This window comes from Plectropomus leopardus, chromosome 13 (assembly GCF_026936395.1).
Source record: "Plectropomus leopardus strain MGB_pleo_1.0 chromosome 13, ASM2693639v1, whole genome shotgun sequence".
NCBI lineage: Eukaryota > Metazoa > Chordata > Actinopteri > Perciformes > Serranidae > Plectropomus > Plectropomus leopardus.
Window position 1 is genome coordinate 4,973,365 of NC_142188.1, and position 19,384 is coordinate 4,992,748.

The 19,384-nt window shown below is 38.5% G+C and overlaps 1 protein-coding gene across 2 annotated transcripts in view; it reads right to left on the minus strand.

The window, feature by feature from the left end:
- kif20ba (kinesin family member 20Ba) overlaps positions 1–19,384 on the minus strand; it is a 56,024-nt gene that overhangs the window by 19,497 nt on the left and 17,143 nt on the right. For both annotated transcript variants that reach the window (XM_042502714.2, XM_042502713.2), the window contains exons 20-30: positions 18,195–19,339; positions 17,058–17,196; positions 15,739–15,861; positions 15,565–15,619; positions 14,488–14,613; positions 13,899–14,032; positions 13,332–13,487; positions 12,463–12,639; positions 8,338–8,472; positions 6,737–6,844; positions 5,205–5,414 (exon numbers count right to left, since the gene is read on the minus strand). In XM_042502714.2, coding sequence (XP_042358648.2) covers positions 5,205–5,414; positions 6,737–6,844; positions 8,338–8,472; positions 12,463–12,639; positions 13,332–13,487; positions 13,899–14,032; positions 14,488–14,613; positions 15,565–15,619; positions 15,739–15,861; positions 17,058–17,196; positions 18,195–19,339 — 2,508 coding nt within the window. The remainder of the gene's footprint in view (positions 1–5,204; positions 5,415–6,736; positions 6,845–8,337; positions 8,473–12,462; positions 12,640–13,331; positions 13,488–13,898; positions 14,033–14,487; positions 14,614–15,564; positions 15,620–15,738; positions 15,862–17,057; positions 17,197–18,194; positions 19,340–19,384) is intronic.

Consider the following 19,384-nt stretch of genomic DNA (forward strand, 5'->3'; position numbering starts at 1 on the left):
TTCAAAACTACATTTTTTAACACAATTATTAGTTTTTAAGGGCATAAAATGTCTAGTCATGTTATTTAGTTATTCTTCTAGCAGATATGCAGTTAAAACAGTTTTGCTGATTTAAATCTTGATATAACTGCATAAGTTCTCGTACAGTGTTTGCATTTAAGCAATATTTAAGATAAGGGAATGTTGGCTTCTGCTTGCTTTTATTTTTTGTAAATTAAAAGACTGTGTTTGTACAAAAGCTATGTTATTTGTTAAAAGTAAATAAATATAGATAAAAATAATATATAAAAATAATGTTATGTAAAAAACTTCTTTCTTTTGCCTCTAATTGTCAAGCTTTTAATCACAAAGTTTCTGCTTCACAAAGTTGACTCATCCATTTTTTGAATTGCTGTCCTCTTGGTGCCATCTTTAAACAATCTTCATCTTTTATAGAGCAAAGTTCACTTTGCGTGGAAAGAAGATGACTGCAGTGTCAAGATGCGTCTCTGTGTCTCAAGCACATTTACATAAAGTCCTTAATTGTGAGTCTGGTTACTTACAGTCACAGAAATACCAAAGCAGCAGCTGACTACTGCAATCAAAATGCCAATCTTTCACTACTTGTACACTCTAATGTGCAAACTAGCGTTAATTTATTTCTACTGTAGTTAGTTTATTTTAATGAACAATGATCAACAACAAATTGGTAAGAGGACCTCTATTCAAAATACATCGTATTTAGGGACATTTAGTAAAGAAATAGAATGTAGGTTTGTGTTAAATTTGTGCCAGATTTTTCCCTATAATATGATGACATTTGTGACCTTTTTTTCTTTTACTCATGGTCTTTTTGCAGTTTATCTGTTAAATCACTGCAAACCAAAATAAATTTTATGAGAAAAAGTAGATTTCAAATAGACTAAAAGCTTTGTCAGTTTTATTATTTTCAACATGATAAAAACCCACACTTATTCTGTTTTGCATAGCATTCATACCCTTGCCCTTAGTTACAAAATGTTATTCAGGGAAGCTTGTTGTTGTCACTGAAGGTGTGAAAATTGCTGTCAAAATACAGCCAACAAGTCTCTGAGCAAGGCTGTCAAACTGATTTATATCTGCCAACCTGGCTGCACTAAGAGGGGATGGCACCATTACCATCGTCATCCCCAACATAGGTGGGGTTTATGCTGCATTCATGTGATGTTGGAAGGCTGTAGTTTCTGAGTTGTGAAGTCAATTTTCCGACTTTGAGGCCGTAAAGTGGCGACAAAATGTAAGTTAGAAGATCTAAGAAGATGTATTTTAATGCCATTTTAATGCCAAGAGCATTTAAACAAGAGGTCCAGTTTATTTATAATTTATATATACATATATATATATATATATATATATATATATATATATATATATATATATATATATATATATATATATATATATATATAATCTATTTTTATATCTAATGACTTTATCAGGCCTATAAAATGTGACTGTGAAATTCCAAGACTTCTCCAGGTTTTCCATGACCATGGGAACCCTACATGCAGCACGTTACTGCATGCAAATGTGTTTTGAGTGCTTCTCATGATGCTATATCACACAGGAATAACTATGAAAATCAAAGACTTGTTTGCAGGTTAAGTGTTTGCAGCTGTTAATTTAGACCTGATGAAATGAAAATATGTGGCCTGTTGAGATTGCACCATTTATCAAGTCACCACTTGAAAGCTGTTCCACTCAAAGTTTATCTCGACCATGACTATCAAGGAAAAACATGGTCTCCTTTATTTGTCCTTTTGATGTTATCGTTATGCTGTCATTCCGTCACTCTGGTTTGTCATGCACGAAATTGGCTGCTCCAAAAATGGCTTATATTGCTGTTGTTATTAAAGTAACTTTATCAGTTGTAAACTTAAAACATTGAGCACGTGCAAGTATGAATTAATCGGCATACGGTGTTTTCATGACTAAGAACTCAGAATAAACCTCCCAAGCTCACTGCCACTTGGGATTATGTGGAAACAAGGGAAATTCAGTGTTTACAAGATTAGAAACAAGAAAAATAACAGCGGAAAACTGCAATAATGATTATTTTTAATATCACTGGGCCTCACTGTGCAGCAATATGGAATCAAATACAATATTTGCAAGGCCTTTAATTGCTCTTGTATAGTTCATATTACTAATTCTACTCTTATACTAGTTGTACATCTCATGCATCTTATTTTATTTTTACTTCCTTTTTAACTCTCTATTTAAATCTCTATTTTTCTATCTTTTTGCTGTTGCAACACCTGAATTCCTCCTCTAGAGATCAATAAACCCTTATCTATCTTAATAAAAGTCAATGAAATGAAATAAGTACAATTAAGGGCGTAAAATTATTGTTGCCTTTGCAGTCATACTTTACATGTGTCGACACGGTTATTATTTTTGGTATTGTATGTTTTCAAGAGGGTTGTCAAAGTGATAAAAAGAACGGGGAAAACAGTGAAGGATTTCTAAAACAGAGGAGTCGTACAAGCTGCAACCAGCGTTAACCTTTGCAGACAGTGACAGAGGAACAGTGATGTGACAAGTGAACTGTACCCGACCTTGTGTTTCTCCGAGTGGGATGCTTGTTTAATATCTGGGGGGAGTGTATGTACATGCTATCTCTAAAGTGAGTGTGTTTCTCTTTATCAGTGGTATTTATGATTAATGAGGTTGTTTTCTCACACCCATATATGAATGGAGCATGAATATGAGTGTTTTTAATACACTGCATGCTCTACATCTACAGGAATAACATGTGTTGTGTGAACACCACTCAACATAAGTTTTTTTTTTTTCAAGAGCAAAAGAAAACTACTTTGAAAATATTCTGTCAAAAATAAGGACACATATGCATATGATACGCCTGTGTAAATATACATAAATCATAAATGTTTTATCGACAAATTTACAAATTTTGCTGTCGACATAAAGGTCTGAAAAGGTCTCTGTTGTCTTTTTATTTAGAAAACTGTATGTGCAGCTTTCTGGATCTGCTTTATAATAATTTGTGTTGTCATGTCAACCCATGCATTGCAAATGTGTATATACATGTGTCACATGCCTTCGGGGGCCAAATGTAACAGAGGCATTAGCCCACTTCCCTTGCATTAGTCTGAACAAACAAATTAACATAAGTGCAGCTCCTCTGCTGCGTTTGATCAAATTCCAGTGAGGCGGTGTCCTGAAAAAAACCTCAACCCGGCTCACCCTCCAGTGTGGCTTCACTTTTCTACAGAGTCTGTCTCATAGTCTGGGATCGTTTCTGCAGAGCCTCTTTGGTTTGTTCTGGGATCTGTTCTCAAGAAAAGGTGTGATTTGTGATTGGTTTCACAGAGCATCCATAATATCGACAAGTTCATTGGGTGAAAACTTAGTAATCCGTTTACAAATGGTGCGGGTGGGATTGGCTTGTTGACCTTGTTACTTGTACTCATCACTCATTGCCTACACTGTATGCACACTGCATTCATTGAGCTTCTGGCAACTGCACAACACTGATGAGGCCAATACCCAAAGACGACACTGAATTTTTCTCTATTTTTCTCCGCTTGTACACTAGCTCATATTTACTAAAATAAAGGTTTTCCACTGCACATGTTTTGTATGTGTTTTACTATATGTGTGACAGGGAGATCAATTTCTAAACAAACTAATTTCTCTATAACTTTTTTCAACAATGACAATTGTGCACTGCATTGTAGAATCTGCTCTGTCCAGGAAATCTTCAGCACAAAATCTCTGTCAATGACCAGTAAAACAACTAGCAGAGTATTAAAAAGACTAAAGGCTAGGGCTGCAACTAACAATTATTTTCTTTATTGGTTAACCTGCTGAATTTTTTCACAATGAATCAATTAGTCTATAGAATGTCAAAAGGTTGTTGAAATGCTCATCACAGTTTCCCTGAGCCCAAAGTAACATCTTCAAATTGACATTTTTTCATCAAATTGACAGTCCAAAACCCGAAGAATCTTTCAAAAATCTAACATCATCGATGTAAAGGACACCTCCTTCCTAAACATCCAAACAGCGCTTACAGCCTATCGGCAGACAAACAAAAGAAAATTAAGCTGTTTACTGAATCTGACTTAAGATTCCTGAACTGAATTGAAAACAAATCTCAACAGAGTTAATATATCAGCAAATATTGTATCCAAGGAACAGAATATTGCATGTGATGAAACTGCGGGGGTTTTGAGGACAGATCAAACATTGTAAAAGCAGTCTCCTGCTCCTAGTTGGACTTGTGTTGTGTTTTGGGGCACAGGCGAGCTGCGTATTAGCTACAGTTTTTTTTTTATTAAACACACTTAGTGTCAATACACTAAGTCCTTGAATGATATGGGTCATGTATTAAAAAAAAAAGCCCTCTGTCCATACCAGAAGCTACCGATCACTGCCCATATGAAGACTATGGGTTGCAATAAATATGTTTTCATTAAAAAAAACTTCCATAAAATAAGTTGTGTTTGATCACATGTACAACATGAGAGGGGAACAGATAAAGAGAAATGGGGGTAGCAAGAAATGAGGGTCTCACACCAGATTCAAAACCAAAAGTTTTGCAATCACACAATGACAACCCCATTACACAATACCTCAATTTCCCAAACCACTGTATCATTTCAAAACCAGTGCACACAAGTTCAGGGGAAACTTTCTGAGTTTGCTGTGCTCTGGTGTAGAACTTCAAAATTTATGACTGCCATTACATTTGCTGTTGCTCCATTCTCAGAAGTAACTGTTAAAGCAAACCTGCACTACCAGTGCTAGATTGATAGCAGCTAAGGGAAAGGTTTTATAGTGACATTTTCTCCACAGAACATGTGTGAAAAATGAACTATCATCTCTGAAAATAACAGAAAAAAGCCCATCTCTTAGGCTCATGCTGCACAGTTGTTTTTCAGTTATCAAGGGAGCATTTATTTTTAGGAAACAGAGAGGAACGTGGTGTACAGATGCAGGCTCATAAAGTGGGATGTTTTCATGTGCACCATGTTTTGTTGTTGGCCATAGATAGTAAGTGTGTATCCACAAAGGAAAAAAACAAGAATGTTCAATCAATTTTAAACTTGAACCACCAAAATGATTAACTCACTAATTTCCAAAATTGAGTAATATATATGGATATGTTTCAATGCCTAATGAATGTGTGGACAAGCTGCTTGTGTTTGACTGGATCTTACCTTCTCCATCTCTCCGCTCTTTCTCTTGCGTGCTGAGCGGGTGATTTTGACAGTGACAGCGCTCTCCTCTCCCTGGCGTCGCAGAGCCATGCGGTTTGGCTGCAGAGGGCTGAAGGAGATCTCCAGCTCCGGCCGCGGGAAGCGGCTCGTCCTGCCGTTCTCTGTGGAAATCTCAGAGGACTCCAGCACGGATGGATAGCCAGCTGAGCCCTGTGGGACCACACATGATTTTAAGATGAAAGGTCAGTTCATGGTCACTCAAGAGATAAATTTGTCTGGGTCTGAGGATGTAGGCTGGTCTGTTTCTTTACTACAAGGTGTCGAGGTCAGCCGCCACAACAGCCAAACTATCCACACCTGCAGATTGTTGCCGAGCAAGATGGCATCTAAAAAAGTTTCAGGCTGCTAAATGTTAAATGCCCACTTATCACTGGCAACCTCTAAAATGTTTGTACGTGTGTTTTGAATAGGTGTAAAATAAAAGCTGATGTAGAAAACAAAATCAAAACATACTGATGCCTCTGGAAGAAATGGAAATTATAGTCTCTTGCAAATAATGAAACTTTAATGGATATGAGGTTAACTGGCTCCATTATTGTCTTCTCCTGGCGTATGCTTAAAGGGGGTTATGTGTTTGGTCATCTGTTTTTGCATGTGTGAATCAGCCTGTCTGCAGCTAATCTCGCAAACTACTGGCCCAATCAGCCTCACAGTGTGTGCATATTATTGACTGTAAGCTAACTGCTGACTCTTCACTCCTCTTAAGTGGCCGGTAAGGGTTTTGTTTGCCTTACAGCTTGTTGCAGGTCACGCTTTGGCCTTTGTCTCAAAAACTGATACCCATAGAAAAGTCTGCAGATTAATTTCATACACGATTATGTTGTGATCCACTTTAGTTAGAAGCACAATACAAGATTAACTGTTTTTGTTATCTTCACCACTATCCGAACTGTAAGGTATCAGAGAGGCGAAATTCCAAAGGGCGCAGCTTTGGCGAGTTACAGCTGCCATAACTGCAAACTGGTTTTTGTTAATGTATTTATATTTCACACACAGTGCCTGTGAGCAGATATACTTACTGTGCTCTGCAGCTCTGTTAGAAAGTTGTGCATCTGCTGGAACAGAATCACTTAAATATCTGCCACCACATGATTTGTTGAGTAAGCTAATGTGCAAACAAAAATGTCAGTACCTGTGACTTCCTAAGACCACCTTATGTCAACAATTTGAAGCATTACTTTGAATAGGATGCTTGTTGTTTTTCTTTTTAGCAGGTGAAGTGATTGTAATGCATGCTAAGTGTGTGGGGGAAAAAAAAGAAAAAAGAAACCAAGCAGTAAGTTCAATTCAATCACAATGATGTGATGTTTTAAATTTAGACTAGACTGTAAAACACTGTAAAAAAATGCAAACCTCTGATCTAATTATTTGTTTAACGTGTCTGCAAACTGCATTTTAAAGTTTTTGACTTGATTCATGAAGTTTACCACAGACGCATCTTTTCCACATTCATGTCAGCTCATGAGCTTTACCTGACTGCTGACGGATGCTCTGGCGTCCCTCCTTCCACCTGACTTCCTTTTAATGGTTTCACTCTGGGGTTTCCCAGCCAATGTAGCAGGACTCTCATTTCTTTCAGTCTATTAGAAGCAGATTGAGAAATTAAAAATACTGTAAATTATGATTTCAAAAATAACATCTGGAACATGTCGATACATTCAATGTGTTATTTACTGCTCTTTCATCCTACATTCGTTTGTCCAGTGCAACCACGGCCTCTATGGTGGATTTCGAATTGACAAAGCTTTACAGATACCAGAGAACACTAACCTATGAATCTGAAAGTGAGTCACTGTTTCTGGAGTAGAGGCATCTCACATACAGATGCTGTAAAATCCATCACACAGGGAGTCAAAAAAGGTCATGAGCAACAAATCCTTGCCGCACTTTGCTGTACTAAAGTTCAAATTAAAAAAGATCAAAGTCAAAACCGTCTGTGATCTGTGCTCCACATTTCTGTTCACTTTGAGTTGGAGAGCACCCGAGGACAATCTATGAATAAACGAAGTACAAAGGTGATACCACAGCAGGCAAAGACAATTCCCTTGTCGCTGAGAAGCAACTTTGTGTTTTGAGTCTAATCCATTAATTCTGCTCTTGTCTTTTATTATATTCACATTCTCAACAAAGTGTAATTGCACCTCACAAATATTTGGAGAAGAAAATGACAGGGAATTCAAGCTAGACCACTAAGCAAACAACCAAATGCAATCATCTACCCTCCCCGGCTGTGACTGTTTCTCTATCTTGTGTGCTCTCACCTGTTCACTTCTGACTTGAGCACAAATATAAAGGCAATCAGTAAATAAAAACAAACAAACAAAAAAAAAACTATGCCACTGAAAACCCAAAGCACCTTTGGCTTCAGCTACAAAATAACTATAAAGTCCTGTATTATAAAACTTAATTTAAAGTTCCAACATGTCACTTTTTATCTTAAAGTAAAAATCCAATCATCTTCAGTATATGGTGATCTTTGATGTTGTTTGAAACATTGGATGGACAGCCTAGAAATGTATTATGATGCAGGTGTGCGTCAAGACACCTCTCCAGTTTTAAAAGATTCCTTATTAAGCATAAGTCTTAGTCGGGTGCAGCCCTAGTAGAATCCAAAACAGATCCAGGAAAACTATAAAAACAACACAGAATAACACACACAATACAAAATAACAATAATAATAATAATGATAATAAAAGAAGAATAAATAAATAAATACCACAGGGAAAAACAGAGACAATATAAACAATGCAGTAGAAACACAAAGACAAAAGGACAATAATATAGAAAGGCAACACTCATAAAAGCTAGCGAATAAAAATGTGTTTTAATACAGAAATTAAAAGCAGGCAGTACAGGGGTCACATTAATTTGTAGACTCGTTCCAGAGTTTTGGGGCCTCAACCAAAAAGATGCGGTCTCCCCAATCCCAAAACCCAGGGAGAGCCGGTGAAGGGAGGCTAGTATGGGGGAAATTTGCTCTCGGCCTTGTGTAAGGGAGGCCTGGCTAACCCCAAAATAAAGATTATTGCTGCAGTCCAGAGGGGTCGAGATAAAAGCATGTGTAAGACTCACCTGTGTGACCGTGTCGTCCTGTTTGGCTGTTGAGGCCTTGAGCTCTTCCTTCAGTCGTAGGATCTCTGCTTCCTTTTCAGACAGAGCAGCCTGCAGCTCAGCCAAACTAACGCCACCATCACCACCATCACCATCCTGTAACAGGAAGTTCATGAACACTGAGAATGTTTTCTGTCCCCACAGCCTTCGATTTCACGCTTTCCACCAAAAATGTAACCCACAGCTCGGAACTATTAATGCAATAGGAAATTAGATTAAAACAAGTAAAACTGAAACTTTACAAGCAACCAATAAGGAATCACAAAGGATTTTTTTAAACTAGGAAGCAGGTTACAGAACTGTTACTTATTGGTACGCATCAACACAATTAGAAATTTTCATCTCAAAATTCCACCAGTATGACAAAATGGTAGGCATCACACTTTGCTCAAATATAACTTGCATTTAGGGATGCATGACATTATCTGCATGTCATCAGCATCGGCAGATAATGGCTTTAAACTGAAATATCAGAATTGGTTAACATACTTATTTTATGCTGATAAGAAAAAAAAAGAAATCATTGTTTCTTATGTCTGCATCTCCATCACGATAAGAGTATGCATGATATGATGTTAACTCCTCTACAGAAGAGACTTGATCATCCTTAGAATTAGGTGGAGGGAAAAAAGGTTTGACATCGATATCAGTTATCAGTCAAAAGAGTTCTTATACATCAGCATATTGAATATTGGCAAACAATCCAATGTCCTACTTGCATCTCAGACTTTATAGAAAATACGCTCTTAAAGATGAGGCACTAGTAATTCCTTTCTATTGCATATTAGATACACAAACACACACAAATCAAAAATTGAAGGATATACAGCTCCTATTCAAGGAGATACAAAAAAAAAAAATCTACACAGACCTACACAGGCATGACAAACGTTCCCAAGCAAATGCACAAGACAGCAATCCGTGGAAAAATCCAGAAAGATTGAGCTACATGTGAAACTACATGTGAAACGATGGAATTGCCAATGCACCATGACTGTGGTCCCTAACGCTGGTCTCACCCTGAAACATGAAATGCTTTAGTTTTGACAGAAAACGGTGCGACCCTGGAGCAAAATATAAGCTAGTTTTGGCATGTAGTGATGTGTGGTTAAAGTAAGTGGCAAAAACAAAACAGAAATGTCTTTAAAATGTATGAACAATGAGACAACTCTGCTGTAGTTGTTATAAAACTCTGACATATATCTAAGTGTCTAAGCACGAGCGTTAACTCTTATCAAATGTGCACATGGGCAACAGTGCATGCTTCTCTTGCAAAATTAGCTTCTGGCCTTGAACCTGTGATGCTGTAATAATAAAGTTACCACTCTAAAACAAGTCAATAAAATATTCTGCAGTTTATACCATTTTTTCAAAGCTCATATAGATCCAATTTTTTTTGTCCTGGTTTTGTCCTGCGTGAATTTTTTGTTCATTTTTTTAGGTCACATCTACTATTACTTTGTAGTTTTGAATTACGTTTTACTGTATCAGTGCCCACACGTGATAACATCATCAAAAACAATACTTTTTTTAGTGATTTATTTTGTTGGAGACAATTTTTTTATCCTGGGGAGCTGTCTGCTCACAATGAAAAAAATTATGTTATTTTGAAAACCAAACAAAAGCTCACTGAGGACAAAACGTGAGAGAATAAAGTCCAAATAGTGAACTGCAACACGTGGAACAGAGATATAGTTTCACGTTAAAAATTCCGATTTACCTGTAAAACCTCCTGCAATTTGCAAAAGAAGGTTAAAAAGTTGGAACTAGTCTAGTCTTGAGGCTCAACTGTAGCCAGCAGATAAGCAGATAATGTATTTCCTGGCCAGGAATTCCTCTTTTGTGCAGCGGTCATAGTTTTCAGTCTGATTAGCAAGCTGACCTGCTTTACGCACACAGTCACGATACTCTATAAAGAGATACACAAATCTGTCCCCGGCAGCACAGAGGATCTATAATATCAGCACAGTGTCAAGGGGGGCACCCAAGATTAGTGTCACCAATTCAGTATCTGACCAAATGTCTCCCCTTCTGTTCCTGAGTTATCGAGTTGATCGATGGCCATAGAAGTTTTTTTTTGCAAAACAACATTATGACAAAGTGGTATCAGCCTTTGACTGTTTGAATCTACAATGTCATCACTTCATCATTTTATCCTATTATACATCAGTGTGAAATTCTGCGTACGTATTCTTGAGTAATGGCTAAAACCATGTTTAGTGAGGTCACAGTGACCATGACCCTTGACCACCAAATTTTTCAAGTCCAAGTAGGCGTTTGCACCAAATTTGAGGAAAATTCCCTCAAGGTGTACTTGAAATACTGAGTTCATGAGAATGAGACGCACGCACAGTCACAGCGACCATGACCTTTGACCTATGACCATCAAGGTCTAATAAGTTATTCTGTGACCCAAAGTAACATTTGTGCAAAATTTGAAGAAAATTCCTTCAAGGTGATCTTAAGATATCACATTCACGACATTGAGAGGGATGCAAGGTCACAATTACCTTAACCTTTGACCACCAAAATGTAATCAATTAAGCATTGAGTCCAAGTGGATGTTTGTACCAGATCTGAAGAAATTCCCTACATGGTTCTTGAGATATCGCATTAAAAGGAATGGGGACAGACAACCCGATAGCATAATGCCTCCGTCCTCCTCTATTGCCAGAGCTGAGGCCTAAAAAGCTAATAAAACTCAAAATTGTCAGATAGCCGATGGGTTTGGAGGCTGCATTTGGGGCCGGTACATTTTGCCCCTTTTGCTATTCAAATGTACTGTTTACCTACATGCAACCAAATCTGCTCAATTGTGATTTGTTAATACAACTCCGGCTACAAACAGAAGCCAGAATGTTTCCAGTACCATAATCTTGTGTTGTTGCCTACAGACTCTTCATACATATGCAGATATCCTTCTATAGAAATATGAACTCGTCACTAGTGACCCAAAAATGGATAAGAAGCAATAGTAATTGTGAATAAACAGGAAGGAAATCCAGGCACTCCAAAAATGTGGAAAATATGTTTCGGCCACTAGCAGTGGGCTTTCAAAGGGTTTTTTGGTTGTTTTTTTTTAAACCGTGATGAAGACCACTAGTGGTTGAAACATGCTGGCTTTTTTAACAATTTGGCCACTATAATAACTATGTAATTTAATATAATTCCTCTTTGTTTTCACATTTTTGGAGTGCCTGGATTTCCTTCCCGTTTATCCTGTTGGTTCTCAATTTCCATGAGAACCCAAAACAAGTTTTTGACCTGTTTGATTATAGCCGACAGAGCAACCAGTCAACTCTCTCTTTTTCTGATTAATTGTGAGTAAATCTTGTCTGTCTCTTTTTGTTTAATTTTCTCACAAGAAAAATCTATTTTTATTCTTTTTCATATCACTGTGTTCTTATTTGATCTCTTTGTGAAGCACTTTGGTCTACATTTGTCGTTTTTAAGTGTCCTGTATAAATAAACTTGACAAACTAGGTTCCGACGCTGCCCTTCCGCCCCTTGCTTTTATCGGGTGTTATTAAAGTCGCTGGCAGAGCGATTTTTTGCCCTCTGTTTTCCTGCACAACATCGGGGTCTGCTCTCCCAGTAAATCCCGTCTAAAAGTTGAATCAATGCTGCATGATATGGGGCAGAAAACTGTTGATGCATTTCAAACTTTCAGTGAAGTTTCACCTCTGGCTAAACCCCGATCGATGATTCCACAGCAGGTGTTTTACTTTGATGGATGATGAGAACAAACTGCTTTGACATCACTGGAGTGTGTCCAGAGATAAAACATACTAGGTAGTTTCAAAAATACGAGGGCCGCTACTTGTGTTAACTTTTTACTGACACTTCACTGACACTTGAATAATCAATGAAAAAGGCTCAAGAGGGATGTTATTTGACTGAGAGATGTGAGACACTAAAACTGCATATCCTTCTTCCTCTTCATCCCCATCTCCACTTTAACTGAAGCAGAACTTACATTTTAAGATATTTCACCCAAATTCTTGTGTTTTCCCTCTTTGGTGTAAAAAGTAGCCTGTTTTCAGTGTGTGGTCCTTGTATCTGTTATCATCTTTATGTTATACTGACCTCTTGTGGTGGCTGTGGGTGATTTTGGCGCAGCTGTTGGATGAGTTTGTCCTTCTCTGCTTGGCCGGTGAGGAGCTTCTGCAGCTGGACCTCCAGAGCTGCGACCAGAGTGTCTCTCTCCTTCCTCCACTTCTCCATGGCCTGCTCTTTCTCAGACAGCTGGGAGGACAAGGACTCCTGAAAAAGAAAGAAATGTACATGAATGATACATGCCAGGAAATACTGGTTTTGTACTTCATGTGTGTGAGTGAGAAATACATGGTTCCTGCAGCTTAAGGCTATTAAGAAGATTAAAGACTTTTCATGACTTTTTTTAATGCCACTTGGAATGAAATTTAAGATAAATTCAACAGAATCCAATACTAGGGGAAAAAAACAACATATGCTGATATTCATTAGTTAACATTAAGGGGGAGAACAGTATTATTTTACAAATTTATTGTAACATAAAACATGACCCCTTGGTGATGTTAATACAAGAGGCATTTGGGAAATTATCATTATTATTTTAAAGTTACCCATTATTTTGAGTTTTTTCAATGCAATGTCAGAAAAAAAAAGATTCATAAAATTTCCACCTCCAATTTTTAAGCACTTTTAAGACATCTGAGAGATTTATTTAAGACATTTTAATGGCAATTAAGGCCTTAATTTTAGATTGACATCACAAGTTTGAGACTTATGCTTGTCATCTTTGGCTTTGAGAGAGTGTAGCTCACGTTCACAAATATCGATTTACCTTCCCGTGGCCACAGAAATAACGAACTGGAATTTGTAATTAAAATTTTCCCCTTTAAGATTCTAACAAAGTGGCATGTTTACTTGTTGAAGTTAGTGTTTAGTGTGTTTGCACTTCATCCCTAGCCTACCAGCTGGCTCTGCTGTCGAGTGAATCGCTCTCTGTCTTCTGCGAACTTCCTCATTTCCTGGTTCCTCTTGTCCTCCGCCTCCTTAGCTTGGCCGATTAGGGACAGCTTCTCCTCCAGCCACTTTTTGCGTTCGGCTTGGTGTTTCTCGTTACACAGCTGTAAACAAAATGTACATTGTTATTTTAGTAATTCTTTCAGAGGATGTCTGTTTAAGTACTATATGGAACAAGTTTTTGCCCAAATCAACAAAACGGTGGTACTTGCAATTGACAGCATAAAACAAGATACCCGAATCTTACAAAAAACATCAGTCTTTGTAGGTCTTATGCAAAGGAGGTGTGTAGGAATGCTGTTGCCCAAACTTTGTGGATGACTGAGTCTTCACAAGCCCGTTTTACACAGAGATCATGCTATACGATGGCGGCACCATTTCACTTCCATATTTTCGACGGTATTTCGAGATCATGGAACCAAAACAGGCATGACACTTCTTATGTTGCAGTCGAGAACACATATTTCTGGTCCGACCATCTAATACAGCATTTGAAACTAACTTCCACTCAATACCTTCAAGCTTTCCTGAGCCTGGGCAGCTTCCAGTTTGGCCAGTTTGAGGTCATCTGATGGGCTGTCAACTTGACGCTGTGTGTCATTCCCACGTCTGTCCTGCTGCAACAGCATCCCTTTCAATGTCTCGACCTCTGAAATGATTAAAACCAAAGACCAAGACACAGAAGATGTAGTTTTAACAAATTAATACTTTCCTGAGCCTGAGATATTGCCTGGCGGTGTTTCTTTCTCCTGTCTTTGTTTGCAAGTTTTTTTGAGGTGGGGTGTGCTATACTTTGGCAACCTTTGAGTCTGTCTTCATAACGTCCAACACCCAGCTGACTCAGTGAATTGACTTTCCTATCGAATTTAAAGGTGTTGTTCCTATAAGAAAATACAAGTTTACTCTAGTCTCAGTATCCATTCAGTTTCACTTTGTGTCTTTCATGGACATTCTTGTTTCTCTGCAGTTTGCAGGGATAAGAGGATTACACTAAGCTGCCCACGAGCCAAACCCCTTTTTAATTCAGAACAATAAAATCCACATTCTTTTTTCACAATGTCTGTTTGCTTTTCATGTCCTCTCATTGATTTATCAGATTCTTACCGCTGGAGAGCTCCTGGATGACGTTAAGTTTGTCCTCCAACACCTGCTCCATCTGGTCCTGTGTCTCCTCCTGCTCCGTCAGAGCCAAACGCATATCCTCCATCACACGCTCCTTGGCTTCAAGGTCTACAAATCAACAAAAAGGTAAGGTACAGGTTTACACAGAGAATCTGTGCAGACATCTGTAACACATTGCTCCCACACAGCCATAAATGTACTTTTAAATGTTGAATCCTGAGGGAGGTGTTCTCCTTTTTACTGCCGCTCCATAGAACAGGTCAAAGATCAGCCTCACTTTAACTCAAAGATTTTTCAATAAAAAGACGCTTGGGAAATTAATTTTGGGCACAGGAAAGACATACTTGAAGCCATGTAACTATGAAGTTCTCAAAGGATATGTGGCTTCTCTGTTTCATATGATTGTAAGTTGAATATCAATGTGTTGGTCAGACAAAACAAGAAAGGATGTCTTCTTAGGCTCTGGGAACTTGTGATGGTTGTTTTTTTCCCACTTATTTCTATTTTTTAGACCGAATGAAAAATCGGACAAAAAAATAACAGATAGATTTTTGGCTGTCCCCTGAAAGGCAGAGAGTCCAATTATCATTCAGAGAAATCCCTGCTATACACACACACTCGCCAGCAAATCCATTGTTTCCCTGTGTTTTCCTTCTGCTTTCTGCTTAGAGGTTGTAATTTACAGCTCACAGCAACTTAATATTATATAATATGGCTTTTGTTTGTGATCTAATGTTGGCAAAAATTAGATCACAAACAAAAGCCAAAAGCCGTTGTTGCGCATTTCCATTGCCTGGTTAGCTTGTTTACCACACAATGCCACTGTCACACTTAACACTCCCTGAACCCCATTCAAACTCTGAAACTCTACATGAAAAAAAAGCAACAAATAGTTGAATATTCCTGTTGAACAGCCAAATCTAATTCGACTGACATAATAATCATCTGCTGCAGGCTGACAGGAATGACCATGAGGATTTCAAAGGCAACTTTCTTTCCATAAACATGACAAATGATGATTTTCCTCTAGTGGAACACACACAAAAACACATCAGTTACCTTTACAGGCCTTCAGGTAGAGCGCCTGGTCAGACTTGGTGTCAGATGATTGTTCCTAGAGGAGGAGATGAAGAGATGGGGAGTTTATGGGCATGGCACATCAATATACCAGTATGACGACTGATTTGAGATTTGATTTTGGTAAATGGAAAAGTGAATGACACATTATCTCACCACTTTGAGCTGCTGAATGGTTCTATCTCTGTTGGCAACATCAGACTGAAGCTGCTTTTTGGCTTTTTCCATGTCAGCAAGCTTCTGCCTCAAAAGCTTTTCCTCCTCTCTCATGGTTGAGATCTACAAGGAAAAGAAAAAGTCGTAAAAAAAAGTTTAAAAAGTTAGTTTTCACAAAACATTATACATTACATTAGATTATTATTAACTTAATCTGTGATGTAAACACATCTAAATGAGCTGTGAACATGCATTCAATACCATACTGTCACCAGATACAGGATTTGTGAGGCCAACACTGATATAGATGATTGAGAAATTAAAAAAAATATGATTAAGATCTATCCGCTTTTGAAACTGCAGGGCTCAACAATAAGAATTGCCCAATTCACTGTGGCACATAAATCTCTCAACCTGCAAGATCAGGCAAGTAAATGATAAAAAGATTAGAGATGATGATGGAAGTCACTAAGGAGTGAGTCATCCTGTTTCCTTCTCATCTCTGTGGAGAGTTGCACATGTGCAGTGCCGATGAGGCACTCATGAGAAAAGGGCAGAGAGTAAAGGCAAAGTTATTGGCTGAAGCAATGAGTGTATTTTAATTATCCTGGAAACAAGAGTTTAGTTGGGTGGTGTTGGAGGATGTGGGGGACACACCAAGTATGTGCTGCACAGTTTGAGAGCAAGGCAGATAAAAAAAAAAAAGGTTTTTAAGACAGTCTTTGTTATTATTTGATGATCATTAGAATTACATAGTGGAAAGTAAAAATTGACTTTGGGCAAGCACGATTCTAACACACTTGTGTGAACATATATATATATATGTGTGTGTTTTCAAATAAGTAAAACACACACATATATATATATATGTGTGTGTTTTCAAATAAGTAAGGGCCTAAATGTTGCTAAATGTAGCAACATTTAGGCCCTTACTTATTTGAAAACTTTGCAAGGTCTGTCTTAGTTTGGGCTGGTGAGGTTCAGGTCCATGACTGGAACCAAGATTTCTGGCTTGGATTTGAAGGTGAGCTCAGTCTTTTGACACCTAAAACAGTTTTAGCTGTTACTGGAGAAATTTTAATGTTTGGAAATTCATCAGACATCAGCATCAAAAATACCACAGATCAGTGTGTGACTGGTTTGAACTACAAGAATTATCCTCTTGAATTTAGCATTTTTATATGCACAGCTTTTGGAAAATATCAGCCCATTTCAGCAGAAATTTGAGCAGCCATTTGAAATTAAACCACCTCAGTGTAGACAAACTCCTCAGGTCCTGCAACCGCAAAACATTTAAAATTCATAAAAGTGACGTGTACCTCCTTCTGGACCTGCTGGATCTGCTTCTTATAGTCAGCCAGTTTCTCTCTGAGGTCTGAAGTGTCGTCCTCTTTTCTCTGAAGGTCGAGGCTGAGGCTCTTGACTTTGTCCGAGTCTTGCTTGGCACTTTCTTTTAGTCTGGGAGAGCGAGACAAGATAACAATGAGCTGCAACCAATTCTTTAAACAAGACAGGAAAGTACATTGTGGTCCAGAACAGCACTACCGCTCCTCGGACTCTTTAATGCGGTGGGTGGATGGATAGATTAATGCAACTCTCCCTGGACACCACGGCAAGGTAATACAGAGAGAATGTATTTCACAATGACAGAATAATCTAGTCAACTACAGAACTGCAAGACAAGGTAACACAGAGAGTCTCCCTTCACTGTTTTTTAGTTTTCTCTGCAACTCCGGGGGGACAGTCTCAGACAGAGGAGGATAATAAACAATTTCATAATAATAAACTCTAATTTAGAGAGACTTCTTTCTGACAGTTATATTAATTGGAATTGTTTATGATACTACATTTTAGAAATCATCCTTAACTAATTTTCCTGCAACAAGATTTGCTGACTGAGGAATAATACTTTTTTTGGTCAACATCTAGGCTGTTTTCAACGTGTTAAACACACTCAGTTGATGAGTCTTATGAGTATCATTGTCTCATCAAGGGACTTTGAGGAAGAGAGATGGTACAGATTTTATGAAATAAAAAATATTTAATGTGTAATTTATGCTTTTTTGCTTCCTTCTTTATTGAAGTGCTAAAAAGGAGAACAGCAGCAGGCAGTAATTAAAAATGCTCTAATTCTGTGGAAGTAAGACTGCTATAAAGGCTGAGACAGGATAACATAATTTGTCTAAGAAACAACATACACAAAGTTTATTCAATATCTTACACCGTACTATCCATTAATGACTTGAATTAAATTTGCAGGGTTCCCCCCAAATTTTAACCGATACATTTCCTAATTTTTTCCATAATATTTCACCCCATTTATATGAATTTAAGAGGTTGGAAATAACCTGCCTAGTTGCTACTAGCGATGTTTGAGCAGTCACACAGTCACAGCACACAGTCACAAAGTCACACAGTCACACAGTGCAGCACTAGAAAAGGAAATCAGCAGTTACCTGTTGATCTCCTTAGCTTTCTTCTCCAGCTCTAAGTCTTTCTGAGCAATGGCCTCATGCGCCACAGCCAGCAGCTCCCTGCGCCTCTCCACCTCCCTGCACCGGGCCTCCTGGACTGCCTGGCTCTCCTCCTCCTCCCGCTGCTCCTGCGCCTTCTGCAGGCTCTTCTGCAGGGATTTTATCTCTGCCTCCTTTTCCAGCAGCTTTTTCTGAAGCTCTGCCTCCCTCTCTGCAGCTGCTTTCCCCGCTTCGGCTAGCTGCTCCTCTATCTGTATGTCCGTCTTTGAAGAGGCAAGCTGAATTTCAGTCTTGCTGGAAGTTTCTTCTGTGTTGCAAAGCTTTGACCTGAGGGATGCGATCTCAGCCTGAAGATCAGAGTTCAGCCTCTTGAGATCCTCCTCAGCAGCAGAGCTGGAGGAACTGTTAGCTTTTTCTAGTTGGCTCTTGAGAAGCTCTGCAGTTTGCTCTTGCTCACTGAGCTTTTGTTTGAGATCATCTAAATGTTTGTCAAAGTTTACTTTTTGTTCACTCAGTTTTTGTTTTAACTCCTCCAACTGCTGCTGTGACACCACTTCTTGTTCTCGCAGCTTCTCAGTGACTTTGTCGGCCTGTGTTTGGTCCTCAAGTTTTGTTCTCAGCTGTTTTATTTCTTCTTTGAAAGCATGTTCTTGAGATTCAAATTTGGATTTGAGTTCATCCAGTGATTGCCGCGATGTCTCTTCTTTCTCCAGAAGCTGCTTTCTCAGCTCTTCAACTTGCTGCTTTAAAGCTGCTTCTTGCAGATTCCACTTCTCTGTTAACTGTTCCAGCTGCTGGTTGGAGATCTGCTGGCTGTGTGCTAACTCTTCTTTTGTCTGTCCGAGCTCGTGCTCCAGCGTCAGCATTTGTCTGAGCTTGCTCTCATTTTTGTCCTTTTCCTCAGACAGATTCTTCTGGAGCTCTGACACTTCCTCTCTCAGCTGATCACTGACACCATCAGATGATGCTGAAGTCTGCAGTTCCTGTTTCAGGCTCTGAATTTCCTGTGTCAGGGTCTCAATCTGAGAAGTTTTCTCCTGGATCTCCTTAGAGTGTCCGTCCAGTTGTGTCTGAGAAGTTTGTAGCTGGAGTAACATTTGTTCAGCTCTCTCTGTCTTGCTGGTCACCTGTGGTCATTTCAATAGATATCGCTTTCTTTTAGTCACGCAGCA